At 37.7% G+C, this 23925-nt stretch overlaps 1 protein-coding gene across 3 annotated transcripts; it reads left to right on the top strand.

Moving 5' to 3' along the window:
- Positions 1–24: 24 nt before the first annotated feature.
- Positions 25–18172, top strand: lrrc32 (leucine rich repeat containing 32). Of its 3 annotated transcripts, none has more exons than XM_028467423.1 (4): positions 25–72; positions 12656–12762; positions 13496–13575; positions 15804–18172. In XM_028467423.1, exons 3-4 carry the CDS (start codon positions 13507–13509, stop codon positions 17640–17642), a joined length of 1908 nt encoding a protein of 635 aa, XP_028323224.1. In that variant the 5' UTR covers positions 25–72; positions 12656–12762; positions 13496–13506; the 3' UTR covers positions 17643–18172. The 3 variants fall into 3 exon arrangements, with proteins under 3 accessions (XP_028323224.1, XP_028323223.1, XP_028323222.1); XM_028467422.1 differs by lacking the exon at positions 25–72 and adding an exon at positions 11027–11392; XM_028467421.1 differs by lacking the exon at positions 25–72 and having other exon boundaries at positions 12263–12762.
- Positions 18173–23925: the final 5753 nt, after the last annotated feature.

Here is a 23925-nt window from a genome sequence, read left to right as displayed (position 1 = left end):
CACCCACCCACAGGGATTCAAACGCTCTACTTTATCTCCATCTCCATCTTCTTCTCTGAAAGCATGATGCTGGTAAAACAATGTGCTTTGTTGTAAAAAGATATATATATAAATATATAAGTATGTACACTCACTGTCACATTCGCCTTTCAAACTAAGACAAAACTGCCTGTTTTCTCTCCATAACATTCCTTTGTTTATTTCTGTCCCGTCAAAGTAAAAGTCCTGCAGCACCGACGCCATCAAAGTCTCAAATATTTAAATAAGAAAATAATGTTCACATTTCACTCAACTTTTGCCTCTGAAAACAATAATAGTAATATATATATATATATATATATATATATATATATATATATATAGTAATGAACTGGTGCGGATCGTTTCACGTATTAAAAATATTTTTTGGCCTTTAAATTTTTACAATTTGATATTTATTATTGCTATTTTCTGCTTATTTTATTATGATTGTTTTGCTAATTTCTAATTTAAAGAAATCTAAACTACACTCAGATAAAATACGCTGATTAAAATGTATGTAATTTTTTTTCTTTATTACTTTTTTATGATTTTAAACATTTTACCAAGTAAAGGAAGAGAAAAAAACATATATTTTTGTAAATATGCGAGCTCTATGCTAATGCCCTTTACACAGTTTAAAATTACTGTCAACATGCTTATTTTATTCTATTTTATTTTTGTTATATTTACGAGCTGACAAATATTTTTAAAATGTTAAGATAAATGTTTTTATTTTTTAAACGATTGAAGCAATTTAATTTTACACACCTTTTTTCTTTTTATTTTTGCAGTTTTATTTCATTCATTGTTTTTTTATTTTTTATTTACTTTTTTTGCCATATTTTTTAACAATTAAAATAAGTCCAATTTAACTAAAGCCATACATTATTATTCTAAACAAAAATCTACAACTATATATATATATATATATATATATATATATATATATATATATTACAGTTTTTCATTTTATTTTTCAACTTTTAAAAACTTTTAGAAACGATAAACCCGTTCAGAGAAATAAAACTTGTCTGATTTGTTTGTGACCAGGTGTCGGTGCAGCGGTTCTTCTTCTGTGGTGTGCATTAAACGTAGAAACAATGTTGACTTTTATCTCGGTAATAACTCTGCATGCCACGGTACATTTTTACTGGAAAAAAACCCCCCAAACCTCTGACGTGCTTTTACTGTGAAAATCTGGCTCCACGTCGTGGGTCATTTTAACGAGTCCTTCGTTAAATATAAGGACAGTAAAAATAATGCTGTTTGGTTTTTAGGATTCATGACTTTTGTCCTCATCAGCCACAACATTAGGACCACGAGCCACATGTTTCATCACTTTCATCAAATCAAAACATTAAACTCAGTTTTTAAACCGCGAGAGAAAAAGTGTAAATGATCATTAGTTAGAAACTGGATAATACCAAATTACTGCCTCTGCCTGTTAAAAAAATAGATAAAGTAATCTCCTTCAAAATAAAAGCACAAAATTGTTTTATTATTCTTTTTCTGTCTTTGGAATGAATAAATCTACACCACTGCTGACCAAATACACTAAACAGGAGCTCAGTATTATGAGATTCTCCTGTTAAACAGCTTTAAATCCACACTTTTATTCTTTTTGTTTTAACACAAACTGAGATTAAATCGCACCAAGCACTCCCAATGTCCCTAATGTTATGGCTGATGAGTGTGAGCGTTCTGCTGGGCCTGAAGTGGCTGTAAATACACAGTTAGCATGCAGTTCCTCTTTACTAACTTATCCGTCCTGTGCTTTACTTTTTCTTCTTCTGTTTTTTGTGTAAAGATGTTTTTTCTTCATCTTTTGGTGAAAACGGGCCAAATATGGATGGTTTTTGTGGAGCAGAAGCTTCGAAGCATTCCTGGTTTGGTTGGATTTCAGGTTTCAAAGCCAAACGTTGTAAATAAATCTCCTGCTCGCTGTGTAAGATAATAGTGCCGTTTACTGTAAATCATTCCAGTGCCCGGACGCCGCTGGGCGTGGTTTATAGGTGTCCACACGCTGCCTGCAGGGAATGGGATTTAAAGGTTCTCAATGGTGGGAATTCATCCTCACCAGTTTCACTAACAGCAGGGGTTTGAAACTAGGACTGTATGAGAACCAAAACCATGAAGAAAAAGTGCAAATCAAAGACAAAAACTAATCATTTTTTACTTCAAAATAAATGAAACCAAGAACAAAGTCAAGAACAACATTACTGTAAAGGATTTTTCATCTTTATAAATATTGTTTAATTAAATTTTTGCTTTTTTTTCTCAATTTTAAAATGTAATTTTATTTTTGCTGTTTTACAAAAAAAAAAAAAAAAAATCCAAACCAACAAGTTTTGCTTTTTTAAATTTCTTATTTTTCTTTGATTTCATCTGTGAATCTGCAGGTTTACCATCTTTTAATCAGATCCTAAACCACCCCTAGGACTGGGATTAAGTTACAGATTAAATCCACAATTTAAACTTGCCTTAAATTAACCTTAAATTATTTAAAACAATGTAAACTCCTCCTTTTACCACCTGGGTTAAACTTTAAAAGTGTATTTACTTGAAACATTTACCACTAAAAACACCTTTAACGCTCTAAATCTTTAACATGTTTGATTAATACGCTGCTGAGTTAATTAATTTGATTGAAAACATGCATTTAAAACACTTTACAGGGTTAATACGAGTCGCTTTGCTGGAAAAATGGCTTTAAATGTGGCTTTTATTTATTTTATTTTTTTTTAAAAACTTAATTTAAAACTGTAAAGAACAAAAACAGAGACGTGAAATAAAGCCATAAAACAAATGTGTAAATGTGTCGGATCGTCTCAGGGAAACTGTTGCCTCCAAGCCACATAAACATTGTGTGTGTGTGTTGAACTAACACACACACACACACACACACACACTTCCAGTGAAGACAAACTCTGATGTTTACAGTGTGTGAGTATCAGCTCTGACAATCAGTCCAAACCCACTCTAATATGCATTTTTCCTCAATTCCTGGTAGGACGAGGAGGCGTGTCTTTAAACACACACACACACGCACTAAGGTTTACTGTTTTTTCTGAAAGTATCGTCACTCGACGACAACAAATGTTGTTTCCACGATTCTGTCAGAATGTTTAAAAACCCAGGTTTGAAACGGCAACCTTTCAAAGTAAAAGCCCAGCAGCTTGTCTGCTGAGTCACGGTTTGACTCCACGACTCAACATTTGATTTGTTTATTGTTTTAATTTAAATGTCCATTTTACGCATTTGTTTTTTCTGTCTTTGTTAATTAAGAATTAGTGAAGTCAGAGTTTATTTCCAACTTGAGTTCGGTTTATAGCTTTAACCAGAGATCTATAACTCAGTTCGTTCATTTAGAGTTAGTTAAGTCACAGGTGATTCTTTTTGTTTCGTTAAAGTTAATTCAGAGTTATCAAACTCTGAATTTCAACTGTAATTAACAACTTACAGTTAAAGATAAAGACATCTGTAAATAAAAAAATAAAAAAGTTCAGTCTTTAATAAGCTGGAGTTAATTTTTTGGTTTCATTATTTAGAGTTAGTTAAGCCAGAGTTTGGAAATGGAGTAGTTCATTACTAACGTTACATTCTTATTTTTTTTTTTTTTTTTTTTTTAACTCAGAGTTTGTTCATTTTAAGTTAGTTAATTCAGAGTTTTGTGACTCAGTAGCTAATTCCTGACTTGAGTTCAGTTTGTAGCTTTTTTAGCGGAAGCTAAACTCTTTAACTAGAGATTTATAACTTGGAGTTTAATTTAGAGTTAATTAAGTCAGGGGTGATTCTGTTTGTTTCAGTAAAGTTAATTCAGGATTTGGTAACTCAGCATTTCAATTCTAGGTAACAACTTCCAGTTAATGATAGACGTCTGTAAATTAAAATAAAAACAATTCAGTGTTTAATAAGCTGGAGTTAAATCTTTTGTTTTCATTATTTAAAGTTAGTTAAACCAGAGTTTTGTAACGGAGTAGTTTGTTCCTTACATTACTTCCTGTAGTTTTTTTCTTTACTAACTCAGAGTTTGTTTATTTGATGTTAGTTCATTCAGAGTTGGGTAATCCGGTATTTGTTTAGTTGTATTTTTGTGTTTACATTAACTCGGTTTCCTACTTTAAAATTTTATAACCTATTCAGAGTTTATTAAGTCAGAGTTACATTAACTCCTTGGCTTTAACTCGTCTGGTTTGGATAAACAGATTCAGGCTTTTGCGGCGCATGTAAAGACTTTATATATGTTGTTACCATGGGAACAAACAAACATATTTTTACAAACTAACTCAGAGTTTAGTTTATTCAGAGTTTGACTTGTGGGAACTAAAAGATTCATCTCATTAAACACAGAGTTAATTGTTTCTTTGTGTGTGGCTCCCCCTGCAGGTAGCGTGTGGTACCTCCCACTCCCAGCTTTAAATCTCTCCTCGTTGTTGTTGTTGTTGTTGTTGTTGTTTACTTCCTGTGGCAGCATGTAAACAACCCGTCGGCTCCTCCTCGCTGCAGTGTTTCGTGCTGTTGTAGAAATTTGTGACGCTGTAAACTATAAGTTATGGTCAATCAATCAATCTTTTATTTGTATAGCGATAACGCATGGCGCATGGCGATAACCAATGGTATCTCAAGACACTTTACAGTAGAGCAGTCTTAAGGACGGACTCTTCATTTTATGGATACACACATATGCATATATACGTATATACACATACATATGTATCCCACACCCAACATGAATTCATCATGGCGGCAAGGAAAACCTTCTGTTAAGCAGCAGGAACCTTGTGTGGATCCCATTCCTATGATGAACAGCCATCCACGTTATGCTGTGTTGGGTGTGTGCAGAGGAAAGGGTGGAGACAGAGTTGTTGAGACTCTGTAACTCCACACTGAGGATCCCACGGACCTGCAAGACAAAAACCAGAAGGAGTACAGGAGCAAACACACAAGGGAAGAAGCAGACATAGAGGAAGTGTTTGAGAGAGGAATGGGACCCTCTCCGGTCCCTCTCTAACCTAAATGACCTCTCTCTTAACGCCCTCTCCAACCTCTCTCCAACCGAGCATGCCAGACCCCCCCCCCCCCCGGCAGTCTATGCCTATTGCATCTTAACTATGAGCTATGAGCTGGTTCCTAACTAAAAGCTTTACCAAAGAGGAATGTTTTGAGCCTAACCTTAAAGGTAGCGAGGGTGTCTGCCCCCCGAACCGTGGTTGGTAGATGGTTCCAGAGAAGTGGGGCCTGATAACTGAACTTTATAAGTGAGAAGAAGAATCTTGAATTCTATTCTATATTTTATGGGAAGCCAATGCAGAGAGGCTAATACAGGAGTAATGTGATCTCTTCTCCTAGTTTTAGTCAGTACACGCTCGGGCAGCCTGCTAAAAGAGAGTTACAATAATTCAGTCTAGAGGTAACAAAAGCATGGACTAGTTTTTCGGCGTCACCCTGAGACAGGATAGATCTGATTTTAGCAATGTAACGGAGATGAAAGAAGGCAGTTCTTGAAGTTTGTTTTATGTGAGAGTTGAAGGATAAATCCTGATCAAATAGAACCCCAAGGTTTCTAACAGTTGTGCTTTGTGCCAGAGTAATGCCATCTAGGGCAGTTAGGCTAGCATAGGTTTCTCTAAGGTGTCGTGGGCCCAGTACAATGACCTCAGTCTTGTCTGAGTTAAGAAGAAGAAAATTTTGGTCCATCCAGGCCCTAATGTCCTTTAGACAGACCTCAAGTTTAGATAGCTGATTTGTCTCACCTGGCTTCATTGATACATACAGTTTGGTATCATCAGCATAGCAGTGAAAGTTAACAGAGTATTTTCTCATAACATTACCAAGGGGGATCATATAGATACAGAAGAGGATTGGACCTAACACAGAGCCCTGAGGAACCCCGTAGCTTACTTTAGTGTACACAGAAGACTTATTATTCACGTGTACAAACTGGTACCTATCAGATAGGTAGGACTTAAACCAGTTTAGGGCAGTCCCTGTGATTCCAAGTAATTCCTCTAATCTCTCTAGTAGAATATAGTGATCTATAGTGTCAAAAGCTGCACTAAGATCTAATAAAACCAGCACTGAGAGTCGTCCTTCATCTGAAGCCCAGAGTAGATCATTAGTTACTTTAACTAAAGCAGTCTCTGTGCTGTGTTGAGCTCTAAAACCTGACTGGAAGTCTTCGAACAGGCTGTTGTTTTGAAGAAATTCACAGAGCTGAGCCGCCACAACTTTCTCAAGAATCTTTGAAATAAAAGGAAGATTAGATATAGGCCTGTAGTTTGCTAAAGTGCTGGAATCAAGAGTAGGTTTTTTGAGAAGGGGTTTGATTACAGCTACTTTAAAGGACTGTGGCACGTAGCCTATTGATAGGGATATATTTATTGTCTCCAACAAAGATGGGCAGACTAGGGGAACAACTTCTTTAAACAGCTTAGTTGGGATCGGATCTGAAAGGCAGGTCGATGGTTTGGAGGATGAAATAATAGAGTTAAGTTCCTGAAGTCCTATATGTGTGAAACAGTTTAGGTTAGGCCTATTTACATTTAATGGTACAGCAGGCCCAGGTGAAGGCAGGGAGTGGCTAATTTTATCTCTAATCTTATGAATTTTATGGTTAAAAAATGTCATAAAGTCCTCACAGCTGAGGGCTAGAGGAATCATGGGCTCAATAGAGCTCTGACTTTGTGTTAGCCTGGCTACAGTGCTGAAAAGGTACCTCGGATTATTTTTATTTTCTTCAATTAGTGAGGAGTAGTATGTAGATGGACTATGTCGTAAGGCTGTCATGTGTTTACTATGGCTTTCTTGCCAGAGTATTCGTGACTCCTCTGTTTTATTGGAGCGCCACCTTCTCTCTAATTTACGGGTTGTTTGTTTGAGTGAGTGAGTTTCAGAGCTAAACCACGGAGCTTTCCTCTGACGTTTAATAGTTTTTTCCCTCAATGGGGCAATTGAGTCCAAGGTGGATTTTAGTAGACTAGCAGAGCTATCGACAAGCAGATCCAGTTGAGAGGGGTTATAATTAATATCATAGTTATTTATTGGATGGTGCACTGAGTTTAAGGCAGCAGGAATGGCCTCTTTAAATTTAACTATTTTATTGCACAGTGCGAGATCCTCTAGGATAATGTTAAAAGATATTAAAAAGTGATCTGATAGCAGAGGATTTTCAGGGTAGACTTTTAGTTCATTAATATCAAGGCCATATGTTAGAACAAGATCAAGAGTATGATTTAAACGATGAGTAGCTTCATTAATAGTTTGAAAAAAGCCAACTGAGTCTATTAGGGACATAAAGGCTGAGCTCAGGCTATCACTATCTTTGTCAACATGGATATTAAAATCTCCTACTATCAGTATTTTATCAGAACTGAGGACTAAGTTTAATATAAACTCAGAGAATTCTGATAGAAATTCAGAATAAGGGCCTGGAGGACGGTAAATTATCACAAATAAGACTGGCTGGCAGGTTTTTGATTTGGTATGAGATAAATTTAGAACCAGGCTTTCAAAGGAAGTGTAACTGGCCTTTGGTTTAGGATAGATTAGGAGAGAGGAATGATAAATAGCTGCTACACCACCTCCACGGCCTATGTCTCGTGGCATATGAGTATTTAAATGACTGGGAGGAGTGGCTTCATTTAAACTAACATATTCATCTTGATACAGCCATGTTTCAGTTAAACAGAATAAATCAAAGTTATTTTCTGAGATAAGGTCATTTACTAGTAGAGATTTGGATCTCAGTGATCTAATATTTAATAGAGCACATCTAATGCTTTTATGTTTTGGTGTTTCTAGATTTGAGATTTTAATTTTTTTCAGATTTTTATAATTGATAGCTCTTTTATTTGATTTTATGTTAAAATCATTGTGAAATTTGGGTCGGGGGACAGACACCGTCTCTATAAAATAATATTCATCACCATCACAACAGTTGCCATGGCGATGAACACAGCTATCATAATAGCAATGGGAGGGAAACTGTCCTAAGGCAAGCGCAGAGGGGCGTGGAGGACTCCGCCTCTGTAACATGGTCTCATTCATGAGATGTCATAACAGTGACTGTACCATGTTTTCTGATAGTAGAGATGCTCCCTCCAAAGTAGGATGGATTCCATCTCTTCCTATCAGGTTCGGTTTTCCCCAGAAGGATCTCCAATTATCAATGAAGCCCACCTCGTTTTCTGGACACCACCTCGATAGCCAGCGGTTAAATGATGACATGCTATAGGCTATACATGTCATCACTGGTCAGATTTGGTAAGGGACCAGAGAAAATTACGGAGTCCGACATTGTTTTAGCATAAGCACAAACTGATTCAATGTTCACTTTGGTTGCTTCCGACTGACGACGTCGGGAGTCATTAGTGCCGACATGGAGGACTATCCTATCAAACTTACGATTACTCTTTGCCAGCAACTTTAGATTTGATTCTATGTCGCCCGCTCTGGCCCCTGGGATGCACCTCACGATGCCCGCTGACTTCGCTAGCTTCACGTTTCTCACTATGGAGTCGCCAATTATCAGAGTTTGTTCCCCGGTGAGTGTGTTGTCCTCACAGAGGGGGGAGAACCTGTTTGAGACGTGAACATGGTGGTGTCCCGAGCGACTTTTTGACCTTCGACTATGCTTACCACGGACAGTAACCCAGTCATTGCTGGCCGGGGGGGAAGCTAAGCTAGAGCTAGCACGGTCCGCACCGGCTAGGTCCTGCTTGCTAGCTTCGGTTTTGGTATCAGGGGTGCGGAACCGCTTCTCCAGATTGTTGATCCTCGCCTCCATATCTAACACGGGCAGGAGAGCGGAGGGGAGGAGAGAGAAGCCATAGGTGCTAAATTTAAGCTAAGCTAAGGACAAAAGGAAGTTTAAAGGAGATTACACTGCCTATAGGAGGCGAGATTGCTTTTTACTTAACCTTCGTACGTTTAACTATACGGTAAAAAAATTAAAACAAGTGTTTTCAAGGCTAAAATATCAATGTCAACAAATTTGATTAGCGTTAGCAGAACACAGTAGTAGAGCACTGCAAGCAGCGGTAGAGTGTAAACAGGAAATAATCGATACGTCACTACATCACCTGCCATGATATTATTTAGCTGCGGAGTCTTAAGGCGAGCTTGTTGTTGTTGTTGTTGGTAAATAGTTGTTGTTGTTTGTGGAATTAATGATTGATTATTGTAAACTCTGCACTACGACTAGAATCCCTGTGATCTGTGTTGGGCCTTTTCCTCCTCTTCCTCTTCCTCCTCTTCCTCTTCCTCCTCTTCCTCTGCTGCGTCACGTCTTTAAAACTGGAATGTTTGTACATTTAGTGCCTTTTACATTTCATGAATAGAAAGTATAAGATTCATTTATTTTACTTTTTATACACATAATCCCACCTCTGTATCCACTGTTCAGATTTGATATAAAAACTCCTCCTGCCCAATTATTCTTGTGTCGTCTGATGATTCTTCTTCACCATCTGCCTCCGTCACCACTTTATTCAAAACACCTGTCCATCATTTACAGCACATCAAACTTATAATTTTTTTTATTAATTATATCCTTTTATTTAGCATCATTGTGTGTTTGTTGTCATTTTGTGGGTTTTAAATTCATTTTTATGTTTTTTTGTTGTCATTTTTGGTTTCTCTTTTAATTTTGTATACTGTTGTTGTCTTGTGTGTTTTTAATTATCAATCTGCATCTTTTTGTTGTAGTTTTGTGTGTTTGTTGTCATTTTGTGTATCCTTGGTTTTGGAGTCAGTTTATGTAATTTTTGTGTTTTTGTTGTAATGTATGTTTTAATGATCATTCAGTGTCTTCGTTGTAGTTTTGTGTGTTTTTTGATCATTTTTTGCATTTTGGAATCATTTTTGCTGTTATTTTTTGTGGTTTCTCATTTTGTGTGTTTTTGTTGTCATTTTGTGCCCATAGCAACGGACCTGATCATACATCATCACGTACTGTTCCTGTTGTCAATGACAGTGACAGAAGTTACAATAGAGACCATTTGACCTGTTTTACATGAAATGTTGAAATGTTGTCATTGCCAGATGAATATAATTTAACTTTATAATTATTTCCTGAATGTTTGGTTGTTGAAAAGAAGACGTAACGGGGAAAGTACCTGAAATGAAATCTATGGTGTTATTAACTCATGGATTTATGAATAAGAGGAAAGAAAAAAACCAACTAGAATAAAAGATATAAAGAAATTCACTCACATGTGTATCTGATGTAATTTATATAAGAGGTTTGTTTCCATAGCATTTTAGAATCAGTTTTTGTAGTTTTGTTTTTAATGACCATTTTATAGTGTTTTATGTGGTCATTTTTGGTTTCTCTTTTCATTTGGTGTTTTTTCTTTTGTTTTCTTGTGTTTTTAATGATCCTATTGTTATTTGTGTCTTTTTGTTGTAGTTTTTTTTTTCTTTTTTGTCATTTTGTACATTTTTTTTAATATTTTAATGACAGTCTGATATGCGGCTCTTTCATATTTCATATTGACTGTAGGTGTTGAAAGTGGAAGAAGAGTTTTTTTTACAAATTGTCTGTAAACAAAGTAGGGCCTCGGGATAAGCAAAGTGAAAGAGAAAGAAAACACTAAATTTAAAGGAGGGATGATGTGATGTGTGAAACCAGAGGATGATGATGAAGATGCAGTTCACTGCCACCACAGCGCTGTAAGTCACTTTATTTATATTTTTATCCTTTCACAGTTTTAATAATGATTGTTTCTCAACACGACAGGGCACTATAGTGTTCATATGTGTTCTTTTTTCTTTGTGTTTTTAGTGTTCAGTAAATAAACTGTAGAATAATACAGTTGTATAAGAAAAGTTCATTTAGAAACATTTTCTCTGTTTAAAAATGTCTTTAGGTTTATTTAATTCAGACTTAATGTAAACTAACACGGTGGTTTTCATAGTTGAGTCTCTTTCAGTTTCTTCTGTTTTATTGAATGAGTTTATGACATAATTTAAAAACATGTATTGTACATTAGGTGACGAACCTGGGCCCTGTTCCAAGAAGCTGAATTAATAAATCCTGGCTATGACGAGCTTAATGTGGGATTCCCCATTCCTAGAAGCTGGCTCTATATCAGAGACATTGTTGCTATGGTAACATTTTAATATGATAACATGTTGCTAGTGTATGACGTCATTTTAGTGCCAAAAACCCAAGCATATAAAAATAATATCGGACAGACGGTGTTTGTGGTTGTTTGTCCCAGGAAACACCCGCGAACTTTACACTGTGATGACCCGCCCTACTGTACCCCTGATTGGCTCTGACCGTTTTTTCAAGTGACCAATCAGAAAGGAGAGCCGCCTATGCAATGCCCGCCCCCAAAGTGCCAAAACTCAACAACGTGTTGTCAGGGTAATGTGTTAATTTCTTACAAAACTTAATTTAATCAAAAGTGGAGTTATTATTATTATTATTATTATTATTATGCATCAATTTTATATAGCGCTTTTCTGGGTACTCAAAGTCGCTTTACAATGAAGGGAGCAGCTAACTTGGTGCTTTTATTCTGAAGGGATACTATTTCATCACACATTTTTAAAATAAAAACATAGGTACATTTAATTTAGTAAAATCTTTTCTTTTTTAAAGACCATGTTAAGTTTAAATAATTCAGAGTTTGGGAATGAAAACACTGAATAATTTCCTGTGGATGTATGTACTCTGCTTTTATTCTGAAGGGCTCTGTTTATGTTGTTTTTTTTGTTTTTGTTTTACAGTGAAACGTAGAAGAAGAAAAGTTGTTTAATGTTTAATTTAATGATTGATTAATTCAGAGTTAGTGGATTTAATTTAAACAGTTCCTTAGTTCATCAAACATTAAAATCCTTTGTTCAGTGGCTTTAAACTTCATATTCAAGGTTTTCAAAAGCTGATATTACTGAATTTTTCAGTTCGTTGTATCATATTTGTTGATGAATGCTAATTAATGCTAATAAATGCTAACCGAGCGCAGACCAGATCATTTCCTTCCTGTTTGAATTTTACTTTATTATTACACTTCAATAAAAATGTTCCCACGGTGTGACGACGTTTCATTTAAAAGTGTTTAAACCTTCTCATCTCCATTTTAGTAGCCGCTAACCGCTAATTTACCCTTTGACTCCGCTAAGCCAGCGTAGCTATGTACTAAGCTAACTAGAACATTAAGTTCCTCCAGTCTCATAGGAAGAAGAACATTTATCGTCTGGAACACAAAGATTCATCTTTAGTTTCCTTCTTCCTCACAATAAAGAATCACTATGTGTTTGTTACGGACGCTAAACAGACTGTCAGAGGATAATCACTTTAAAAAAGACAGAAAACCACTTTAAAAAAGACAGAAAATGACAAAAAGCTGGTTGTTAATGTGGCTTCATGAAGGATGATTATAATTGGGAGCATCAGAAACATTCAGTCAGTGTGTGAGAACATCCACAATGTGTTTATAGGCCTTATTTTGGGAAAGTTGAGGTAATTGTGACGTTATTTTGGAGGGTCTGTGAGTCCTGGAGGAGAAATGTGGAGCCCAGCCTCCTTATAAGGACGTCCCTGATCCAGAGGAAGAGGAGGAGGCTTTTTCTCAGGATGTTTCACAGGATGTGAGGAGGAAAAATCACACTAAACCTCTGCTTTCAGCCTTACGCAGGGGCCAAAGACCAGCCTGGATCTCTGAGGAGGATCTAACGACAAGTTGTAGAAAGATGTGACGAGAAGAATCTGGATTTGATCAGTAGAACGTGAAGGTAAAGCTCCAGATGTTCTCCTCACATCTGTTCCTGTCATTTTTCACAGACATTTAGAGGATAGATCTGTTCCTAAATGTTCCAACATGAACATGCAGCAGTTTATCTGGAAAATGTCTCCTCATCGTCCAGATGTTCCTCTGACAGTCTGTGCAGCGTCTGCTTCATATTCCAAACAAACGACTTCATTTTCATGCAAAACTAAAGAGGTTTTTGCCTCCGATGGAGTTTTTTTCTTTTTAATTGTGTGTGTTTTAGTTGTCGTTGTGTGTGTTTTTGGTGGATATAGATGTTGTAGCACTTATTTGTTTTTAATGTCATTTTGTGTGTTTTTTAACTTTTATTGTTTTCTTATTCTTAGAGACAATTTTGTGTTTTTCCTTTGGTTTTTTTTCTGTATTTTTTGTTGTTGTTTTGTATGTTTTTTGTGTGTATTTCTGTTGTCTTTTGTGTATATTTAGTGTGTATTGTGTGGTGTCTCTTCAGGTGAGGGATGAGTGTCCTTTAAACAATGGTCTACAGTTAGAGCTGTTCTGACTATTTCTTCCTTGTTGTGATGAGTTGCAGCTGTTTGTCGTGGAATGTGTGAATGTGAGTCGTGTTCAGGTGAGAAAAGAAAAGAAAAGTCTGTGTTTCAGGACAATTATCTGTGAGCTGAAGGTCAGCAGGTAGAACTTCCTTCACTTTTTCCCTACGCTCACCATCACAATGTTTCTGTGTTCACCATCATCAGCATCATCAACCATGACAAGCCTCGCTCTGCTTCTCCTGCTGTCTCTCTGCAGCGAAGCCACGCCCCCACCCTGCAGAGTGGTAAGTAACAACCCCCCCCACACACACACACACACACACACACACACACACACACACACACACACACACACACACACACACAGAAAGTCTCCTGGCAGCAGGTTTCTGTAAAAAAAAAACTCAGACGACCTCGATTTGGCCCACAAACCTCGAGTTTGACACATGAAATAGACCAAACAGATAATTCAGTTTAATCTAAAGTGGACGAGACCTGAAAAATAGTCTTTTAAAAATACTTTTAAGTAAAAAAAAAAATACTTTTAAAAAATACTCAAAAAAGACACAAAATGACTTCAAAACGACAACAAATTCACAAAAAAAAAAAAATACATAATTTCTTCCAAAACATACAAATGAAAAGAATCATAAAACAACTTCAAAAAGATAGAAAATGAAAAAATGACAAAAGAAACACCAACAAAACACTCAAAATGATACAAAAACTAACAAAAAACGCACAGAAGTCTAAAGGACACAAAATGACTCCAAGAATTCAAGCGCTTTGAGTGTCTGTGATAAAGCGCTATATAAATATAAAATCCAATGCATTATTATTATTTATTATTAGAATTTAGTCTGAAGTGGGCGGAGCCAGATGCTTTATTGTTTCACACTTTAGGAAATGGATTTAATGACAGTGGAAGAAGATTTTTCAATGGAAACTCCCTAAAAGGAACTCACATAGTTATTTTACTTATATATATATATATATATATATATATATATATATATATATATATATATATATACACACATCTCCACTTTTAAAATTTTATTTAAAAAATAATAATCATTTTTTTCAGATTTTTTAAAATCTTATTTCATTTATTTATTTTTCTAATTATCTCATGATTAAAAGGCTAAATGCCTTATTTTCTGACTACTATTTGTGATTAAGATGAACATAGAGCAGACGAGGATAAGTGGCTCCAACTAATGTGACAGAAAAATGAAAATAAAACTCCCAAAATACTTAAAAAAAAAAAAAAATATATATATATATATATATATATATATATATATATATATATAAAACAGCAAAAATACACAAAATTACTCCAATAAACACACCAAATCAGTATACAAATGACAACAAGAACACACACAAAGACAACATAAACTCACAAAACAACTACAAAAATATACACTCTAAATGTTGATTATTTGACTCTCAAATGTTTTTAGCCCCGCCCCCTGTGATTAATGTGTTCGCCTCTGTGTTGGAGTCACGAGTGACTCTTACTTTTTGTTACTTCTAGTCTGGTTCTCCTTAAACAAGAATTTGTGAATAACGTACACACACACACACACACACACACACACACAGTGTGAGTTTTCATGTTTACTCTTTAATGTTGGCGCCGACAGGAAGCTGAGCTCACGCATGTTTTCAGTTAGAGACGAAGAGAACAGCGTCCTTTGATCCAATCCACAGAAAAACAGGAAAATAAAAGTTCTTTGTTTGAATCTCTGGGGATTATTTTCAGTGCCAGCTCCACGCTGACTCAACGATTGTACGTTTTCCTTTGAGTTGTGTGACCGTTAGTGCTGAAAATCAAACCTGAGTGTTTTTCTTCATCTCCAACTTTTTTACCAAAATCATTTAGCAGCTTTTTCAGTCAAAATTACAACTTGTGCTGCTTTTGGTTGCTCTAAAAAACCAGGAAAAGTTAAAGATGTCGATGTAAACCGGTTTTGTTTACAGAAAGAGGATGAAAACAGTTGTGACTCCCACCAATTCTCAGGGTTTGTGCGTCTTCAACAGTCTGTGATTTACTCTCTAACTTCAGCCACCAGAGCGTGTCAGCGCACAGTAAAGGTCCCTTAGGAGAGCTCTTCTTCTCTGCTTCATTGTCTACCACCCAACCACAGAGTTAGAACTGTCACCCCCTGCTTCACTGTTTTGTTCCGGGTCAAAACTGTTTTTATCCTCTTTCTGTAAAAGCAATGAAATTATTATGGTGCATAATATTGTGTTTGTTTGACATAGATCCACTAATAAGGACATTTCAAAGGTTTTAGGCCACACTTGTAAAAAAAAAAAAAACAGTGGAGGATCCCTTTAATAAGATGCTAATAAAAGATATGATGAGGAACATTAAAGAACATAGGTCAGAGGACAGGTCATCCAGCAAACACATGTCCAATGTCCACAGTCTGAAAATGACCAAATAATGGAATGTAAAGTCTGAGCTTTTGGTGAGTCGTTGTTCTTTGTTGGTCCTCAGGTCCATCAGGACGTGTTGTGCAGTAACCTGAGTCTCAGAGCAGTGCCGGCCGACCTCCCCGACCCCATCCACATGCTGGATCTGTCCCGAAACCAAGTGGAAAACCTGACCCAGGAGACTCTGCTGTACCGCACCGACTTCTACCAGCTGAACCTGCACGGGAACAGGATCCACTCCATACAGCTGGGCCTCTTCAAAGACATGACCCAGCTGAAGGTCCTGGATCTGTCTAGGAATCGCCTCAATGTCTTGGCGCACTCCGGAGGAAACGTCGGACCGCTCACGTCCGTGGAGTCTCTGGATCTTTCGAACAATGGACTTTACACGGGAATGTCGGACTACTTCCTAGCCGACTCACCGTCTCTGGTGAATCTTTCTCTGAGTGGCAACAGCATCACCAAAATCTCCCAGAGGACCTTCAGAGGTTCTTCATCTTTGAGGAGAATCAACCTCCACAATAACGTAATCTTAGAGATCGAGGACGGAGCCTTTGACTTCCTGGATCATCTGACGGAGCTGGATCTGTCCAAAAACTCCATCTCATGCATCACGGACTTCAACCTCCACGGTCTCACTGTGCTGGACCTGAGCAGGAACAGCATAGAGCTCTTCCACAGCGCACACACGGGCGGATTCTACCGCCTCCACCGATTGGACCTCAGCCAGAACAAGATGGCTCACTTCCCTCTCCTTCCTGTCAACAACATTCTGGAACATCTGGACCTTTCCCGAAACCAGCTTCAGAGCGTCAACGTCAGCGGAAGCCCCGAGAAGAAAGCATCCCTGATCTTCAACCATCTGAGATTCCTGGACATGAGCTACAACCAACTGAGGAGCATCCCAGAATGCTTCTTTTACTGCATGGCTTCTCTGGAGGTCCTGAACATCAGCCACAACTGCCTGGGGGGCTTTTCTGTCTCTCAGGAGGGGGTTCTGCATAGAGTGAAGATCATCAACCTGAGTTTCAACACCCTTCAGACTTTAAGCTTCAAGGACAACTCCCTGCAGTCACTGGAGAAGCTATTTTTACAAGGAAACGGACTCACCACTCTGGACCAGCAGATCTTTCACAGACTCTCAAATATCCGATTCCTGCAGCTCCAGAAGAACCGTTTGGAAATCTGTGAGGGAAAAGGGACTGAGTCTGGAGCCTGTGTGAACTTCTCCTCAGTCCCAAACTTGGAGTGTTTGTACCTCTCTGAGAACAACCTGAGGAAGGTGCCTTCAAATGCCTTTGTCAACTCTCCTCTGAAGTTACTTGACTTGTCACTGAACTCCGGCTTGGAAATGGATGAGGACTCACTCTCTGGTCTAGAGCGATCACTGGTCCACCTCCGGCTGAGGGAGAACAACATTTCCCACCTGAACACGGACTTGTCTTCTCTGAGGAGCCTCCGACATGTGGACCTGTCCACCAACCAGCTGAGGAGCCTTCCAACATGGAACCAAGAGTCCTCTATTGAGTCCCTGAACCTGCAGAACAACAACCTGGTGGCCCTGGACTACAGAACCATGGTGGCCTTGGAGCGCTCGCTGAAAACTCTCTACATGGGGTCCAACCCTCTGAGCTGCTGCAGGAACCTGGGCTTCCTGCACATGGTGCAGCGCTCGGCTGTGGTCGTCCCCGATATTGAGACGGTGACCTGCGTTCACCGGGATCACTCTGAACCGGTGAACATCGAGAAGGTAACGGAGGAGATGTGTCAGGGACCTGACGTCCCCAGATACATGGTAATCATCGTGGTGGTGATGCTGCTGTGCGCCGTGGTTACGATAGTACTGCTGGTGAGGACTTGGCACCTCCGCAAACTCAAGAGAAGAAGAAGCTTTTCTGTGTGACGTGGACAAAATGCAACCAAAGGTTTGGACCCGGTACCATGTAGAACTGCTTGGCCTGGTTTCAGGTCATCATGAAGTAAAGTGTGCCTTGATTGGCTGGTTCTCCTGTCAGACACGCTCCTACATATGCACGCTAAGCTGTGCTTGTGACATTGCAGCATTTTTTACCCAACGTTTGATCCATTTTTCCTTCAGAATCAATATCTAAATGAGAAACTATCACTACAGATCTATTAACCTCTGCTCACGTCACGATATTGGAACGCTAACCTGCACCAGGGTTGGGGTCAATTACATTTTTCAATTACAATTACATCTTCAATCATCCATGTTCAATTACAACTCGAGACTGACATCTTTTCTAATCACGAATTAAAATTACAATTATTATTCTTCTGTGAAAATCAATTACGATTATGTTTTCAATTACTAACATTCAAATTCAAGACTTATCTCAGAAAAAAAATCACAAAATTGTTCCGTTTTAATGCCTTTACAGAATCAGAATCAGAATAAGTCCTTTATTAATCCCAGGGAGAAATATTACAAACAAAACAAATAAACGTTAAACAAAGAAAGAAAGAAAAAACTTACATAATTAAGTAAAAGACTGTTAAATAATTATAAAATACACACATTACAGTTGTAAAAAATAAACTTAGATAAATAATAATAATACAAATATAATACAGACATTTACAACAATCAAAGCTTTGAGGTTACAGTGATGAGTTGTAAAGTTTTAACTGTGGAGCACCGTGGTTGGATCAGCCTAGTGTTAAAGGTTCTAAAGGTTCTAAAGGTGCTGAAGGTTCTTCTGTGACTGACCAGCACATCATGGAGTGGGTGGGACTCTTTGACCAAGATGGTCTTCACCTTGGACAGGCTCCTCCTCTCTGTCACCACTGTCACTGACCTTGTGGATGAGTCTGTAGAGTCTGTTGGTGTCTGTGACCCTCAGTCTGTTCCTCCAGCAAACAACAGCGTAGAGGATCACACTCACCACCACTGACTCATTAAACCTCCTCAGTGTTTACAATGATGTCATAATTGTAATTAATTATCAGTTACATGATTACATTTAAATTTGACCCCAACTCTGACGTGCGCTAACCTGAAATATTGGTAAACATGTGAAAGGAAGACAGTGTTGCCAGTTCATTGCTTTTTAAATGTCTTTATTTGTTTGTATGATAAACGTGTGAGCTTCAGGGTTGCCAGATCCAGCTGCAGGGTTGAAGCCAAAACTGTAAAAACTTGAACAAAATGTCCTAAAAATCTAATTTTTATATAAAAACACCAGCTGTCACCAACAAAAGTCATCAATATAATAACAAAAACAACCCAATCTGGCAACGCTGACGCTCATTGGTAATTATTAGTCGATGTTATGTTGTTGGTTTTTGCACAGCTTTATTAATAGATGTGATATTTATTGGTGGTGAATGTTTCCTCTTATTACTAATGTTGCCTTAAAAGGAAAAATGTTGATCACTACGTCTGTGAGGGAGGAAACACACAGTAACACACAGTAACACACAGTGAAACACACAGTAACACACAGTAACACACAGTGAAACACACAGTGACACACAGTAACACACAGTGAAACACACAGTAACACACAGTGAAACACACAGTAACACACAGTAACACACAGTGAAACACACAGTAACACACAGTGAAACACACTGTCTCTTAGGAATCCTCCTCAAAGCTGAAAATAAACACAGAAAGAAAGAACAGCAACGCAGCAGAAATGCTTCAGAATTAGAAACTACCACTGACAAGACTGACAGTTAGACAAGACAAGAGAAAACAAGAGGAAACAGGACAAGATGAGAAATAACAAGATAAGACAGTATCATGCACTATAAACAACTAATTGGTGTGAATCTGCAAAGGAAACAAAAAGTAAAAAAAAAAGACACTAAGACGAGACAAAGTCTGTGAAGGGAAACGTTTCCTCCTGAACACGACTATCGTTCATTTAAGGGTTAAAGTCTTCTTATGTTTATTTATTAATAACAGTTAACATCACATGACGTCAGATTAGCTGTAAAACTTCAAAGGACAAGATATTTGCGGCTGCATCGTCATGGAAACCGTCAACATTTCACTGTAAAAACACGAGCTGTGATGTAAGGTGTTTTATTTTGAAAGTTTTCAAACCAAATGAAGAGAATGTTTTAATGTGAAGTTCTGACCTTTGTGTAGAAGGTTTATGAAGTCAAACAAACACTGAGGAATGAGTGTGTGTGTGTGTGTGTGTGTGTGTGTGTGTGTGTGTGTGTGTGTGTGTGTGTGTGTGTGTGTGTGTGTGTGTGTGTGTGTGTGTGTGTGTGTGGGTGGGGGTGTGTGTGTGTGTGTGGGGGGTGTGTGTGTGTGTGTGTGTGTGTGTGTGTGTGTGTGTGTGTGTGTGTGTGTGTGTGTGTGTGTGTGTGTGTGTGTGTGTGTGTGTGTGTGAGAGAGTCAGTCTGACACACTAACAATAAATGAAGGTCATCAAAATTAAATGTTTTTAGAGCTTAAGCTTTATTAAACCTGTAATAAAACATTTCACTGTTTATTGATATTTCTGGTTTTGTTTGTTTAAAGAAGTATTTTTGGGGCTTTTTTCTGTTCTTTTGTTTATTTATATAAAGGGATTTTTCCAGGAAGACACCAAATGAGTGAAATCCCCTGATGAACCACATGGTCCTAAAGCCTGTCAAACCAGGTGTTTAAATGTTCAACTTCCTCCTCTTTGTTCTCTCTCACACACGCACACGCACACGCACACGCACACACGCACACACACACGCACACGCACACGCACACGCACACGCACACGCACACACGCACACGCACACACACACACACACATTTTTTCACAAAACGTTATGCCTCAACCTTACCTCTGTTTTGGGCATTTTCATGTCTTAAGCCTGATTTAAGGTTCTGCATAAAAACCCTGCGGTAAGCGCACGTGAAGTTACGTGGAGGGCTGTGATTGGTCAGATTCAAACCTCAGCCCCGGTCTCTGCCTTTTCCAGTCACACCGCCATGTTTCACCTTTAGTGTAGCGTTGTTTCTACAGTGGACTGAGTCACAGAGAACAGAGACAGACTAACAGTACCAGAGTTTTATTATTTCATTTAATGCAGCACATGAAACACCGCCAAACAGAGTCAATCACAGACAAAAGGTGTGTTGACTGTTATTATCACTACTTGTGTGTGTGTGTGTGTGTGTGTGTGTTTTTTTTTAGTGTTTTTCGTTATCATTTCACCACTTAAACAGTCAGGGAAATATTTTTGCCCTCTTTGCCTGGATTTATTGCACTTCGTTGACCGCCCATTTTCACGGCAAATGATGCCTTCAGGGACATTTGTGTTTGTATAGTTTAGGAGAAACTCACTCACTCACATTTCAGTGATTTGTTGCTGTGGTATTCCATATCTTTACAATAGGTAATTTTCAAATAATTACAGTTTCATGACTGAAGGCTGTGTTTTTTTTTTTTTCAAATGTCAAATACGTGCTCATTTATAAAGTGACATTTTCACTTTTTTTTCTCATATAATTATTGCAGAAGTTATCCCATTGTGGCCTGGAACTGTTCCCCCAGGTTGGAATGCAATTTAATCATAATTATTATCTGAAATATCCTTATTTTAGAAACCAAGAGATGGAAAATCCTTGCAGACAAAGATGAAACCAGGTTACATGAGGAAAAATCACAGAACAAATACTGTAGTAATGGTTGTCGGGTTGGTGACCACATGCAAGTCTTTTAACTTAAAATGCTCTCTGGAGAATAGTAGAGCAGTAGTGCTTATAAATCCAGATGCTACTGCAAACACTCACGATGATGAATTATTACACAGGCACTCTGAAAGGGCTTGAGTTAAACTTTAAGCAAATAAGTGAGCAATTGTCAGGAATTTTCCGCGTCTCTTAAGAAAGTCTTCAGGTTCGTATGTGGCACATTTCACTTGATAAATGTTTGAATTTTGAACCACTTGGTTCATTGATCTACCGCCATACTAGCTTATCCGTACATAGTGCAAATGTCAAAACCCCAAAGACCGTGGGCCATTTTTGCCCCTTTTATGCAAAATCTTCCCATGAACCAAATCAGATGATCTGAGTTAAAATCACAGGCAAAAATAAATAGAACAGTTGTAAATACCTGCTGTACCGCTTGTATGGTTTTTAACTCAAAGGGAACTTTAATTATCCTATGTGGTCAGTGTTTATACCAGGTATATTAAAACCATATACACGGAGTTTGCAGGACCCTAGTGGTCAAAAGTTTTCATTACAGTTTTCCCAAATTATTTCGAAAAAGTACAATTCTTAATATAATTTATATAAATAGGTATAATAATATAAATTGATTCCAACATATTACTGTTAGTTTCATGTCACAGATGTTCGTTCTAGCTCAGGTGTGTAACTTTTCAGTGAAATGGTCTCAAACTTTTGAGACTTTAGGTTGGTTCTTCTTCTCTTGCGCAATTCTTCTTCACAATAAAATGGTGAAGCGACACTGCACCCAGCAGTTCACGTATGGTACTGCAGCAAAAAGTAAGCAGAAAGTGTCAACGCAAATTTTTGTTGTTAACATTGTCAGTTATGTTACTAATGATTTTAGCATTATTATATATGTTACACAGTGTGGTTGGCGGGAATCTCAATACGGTCTATATATTTAATTCCTTTTTTCTTTCTTTTGCCCCCCGGCATGAATTTCAAACTCCGCCTATGATAGAAAGCATACTAAAATCACTTGATATATCTTAGTTTGCATAAAATTGCAACAACAAAAAATAAATCGTAGGCCGTCATTGTTGTTTGCGTCACAATGCAACCTGGGTAGTTACATCAAGTACTAAAACAATCCTGATGCTGCAAGAGTAACCATGGATATACAGTATGTATTGAAGGAGTTGAGCTTGAAGTTGCGTCATGACTCCAGTTTTAAAGTCTTCCTTACTTTACATGGTTTTACCCAGAAAACTCATTAAAAATCTGGGTTTCCCAGAGACCCTGAATGCATCTCTGGAACATGTTGATTTAAAAGACCATAACTCTGCTAATATTTGCTGTATCTGAGAAATTCCACCAGTTTCTGAAAGCTAAGGAGTTGCTATTTAAAGCAATTTTACGCACATGTGACAAAATCATTGAAGACACCGCTTTGTTTTGGCTAGACACGCAGCAGCGAGATAAACCAAAAGTCCAAGATGGATTAAAAAAGACCAAATACTGGTGGATTAAATAAAAACCTTTTAGCGGAAAGACCCTCCTCGATGATAAAACCTCCATGGAGGTTCAGAGAGGGCTTTGAAAACAAAGGAGACACTGGGAGAAACTTAGAACGCAGGAAGTTAGCGTTAAAATTAGTACAATTTCTGGATGAATAAATGTTGTTACGCTTTTCTGTAGCTAGTCTTTACGTGTGTACTTTTTTATATGCTTTTTAAAACTTATGGACAAGAACAAGTTAGTTATTTACTATATTGTATTTTGCCGTTACAGGGTAGATTCAAGAAAACCTTGAGTACTTTGAGTTGGCCGAGGTGTCTTTTTGGAAATCAAAATATGGTCACTCTACCTTACTTAAAAGTTCTGCTGCTGGTTTATGAAAGGGTTTGGTCCAGAATACATGGTACTCCTTTTCTCTACTGCTTATTAGGAGAGAGAGAGAGTGATATATGTTTAATCATATTATTGTTGACCTTAACATAAACAGAGTTTGAAATCAGCAGTAAAAACTCTGTTTTTTAATGTTTTCTGTCAGTCATGTAAAGCACAGTGAAATGCCTTGTTTATGAAATGCTCCATTAATTGGCTGAACTAAATTGATCTGGACACGTCTGTACAGGGTCACATCCCCGATGACTTTGCACATTTTTATTTCAGCATATACAGTATCCACCAATGAAGGTCATCAGTGTTTTATTTCAAAATCCATCTGGTAAATTTACATTTGCTCACCAGACCTCTGTAAAGCTTTTGCGGTCAGGAATAAAAACAGCTGGGAAAACCTGTTTCCTGTACAACTGTTAATATCTGAAACTGGGATCTGACTCTATTGGAGTTTTCACACTCACCTGCACACAAAATCATGGAGAAAATTGTTTTTTAACAGATACAGCACTGTTTTTCAACTAATGATTTGAGCACTGATTATGAACATGCCCACAGGGAAGAGCACTCCACTGTCACAGCTTCCACTCAAATGACTGATGAGTGGCTGCAAGAAATGGACAACAGACAACTCACAGGAGCAGTA

The sequence above is a fragment of the Gouania willdenowi genome, chromosome 14 (genome assembly GCF_900634775.1).
Source record: "Gouania willdenowi chromosome 14, fGouWil2.1, whole genome shotgun sequence".
NCBI lineage: Eukaryota > Metazoa > Chordata > Actinopteri > Blenniiformes > Gobiesocidae > Gouania > Gouania willdenowi.
The sequence above is the reverse complement of the archived record's forward strand: the minus strand, read 5'-3'. Positions and strand labels throughout refer to the sequence as shown.

What these genes read in the sequence shown, in the direction of transcription:
- lrrc32 (XM_028467423.1), top strand. Translation starts at nt 13,507, where the DNA reads ATGACAAGCCTCGCTCTGCTTCTCCTGCTGTCTCTCTGCAGCGAAGCC. An exon ending in CGCCCCCACCCTGCAGAGTG is followed by an intron (nt 13,576 to 15,803) that starts GTAAGTAACAAC and finishes GTTGGTCCTCAG; the next exon opens with GTCCATCAGGACGTGTTGTG.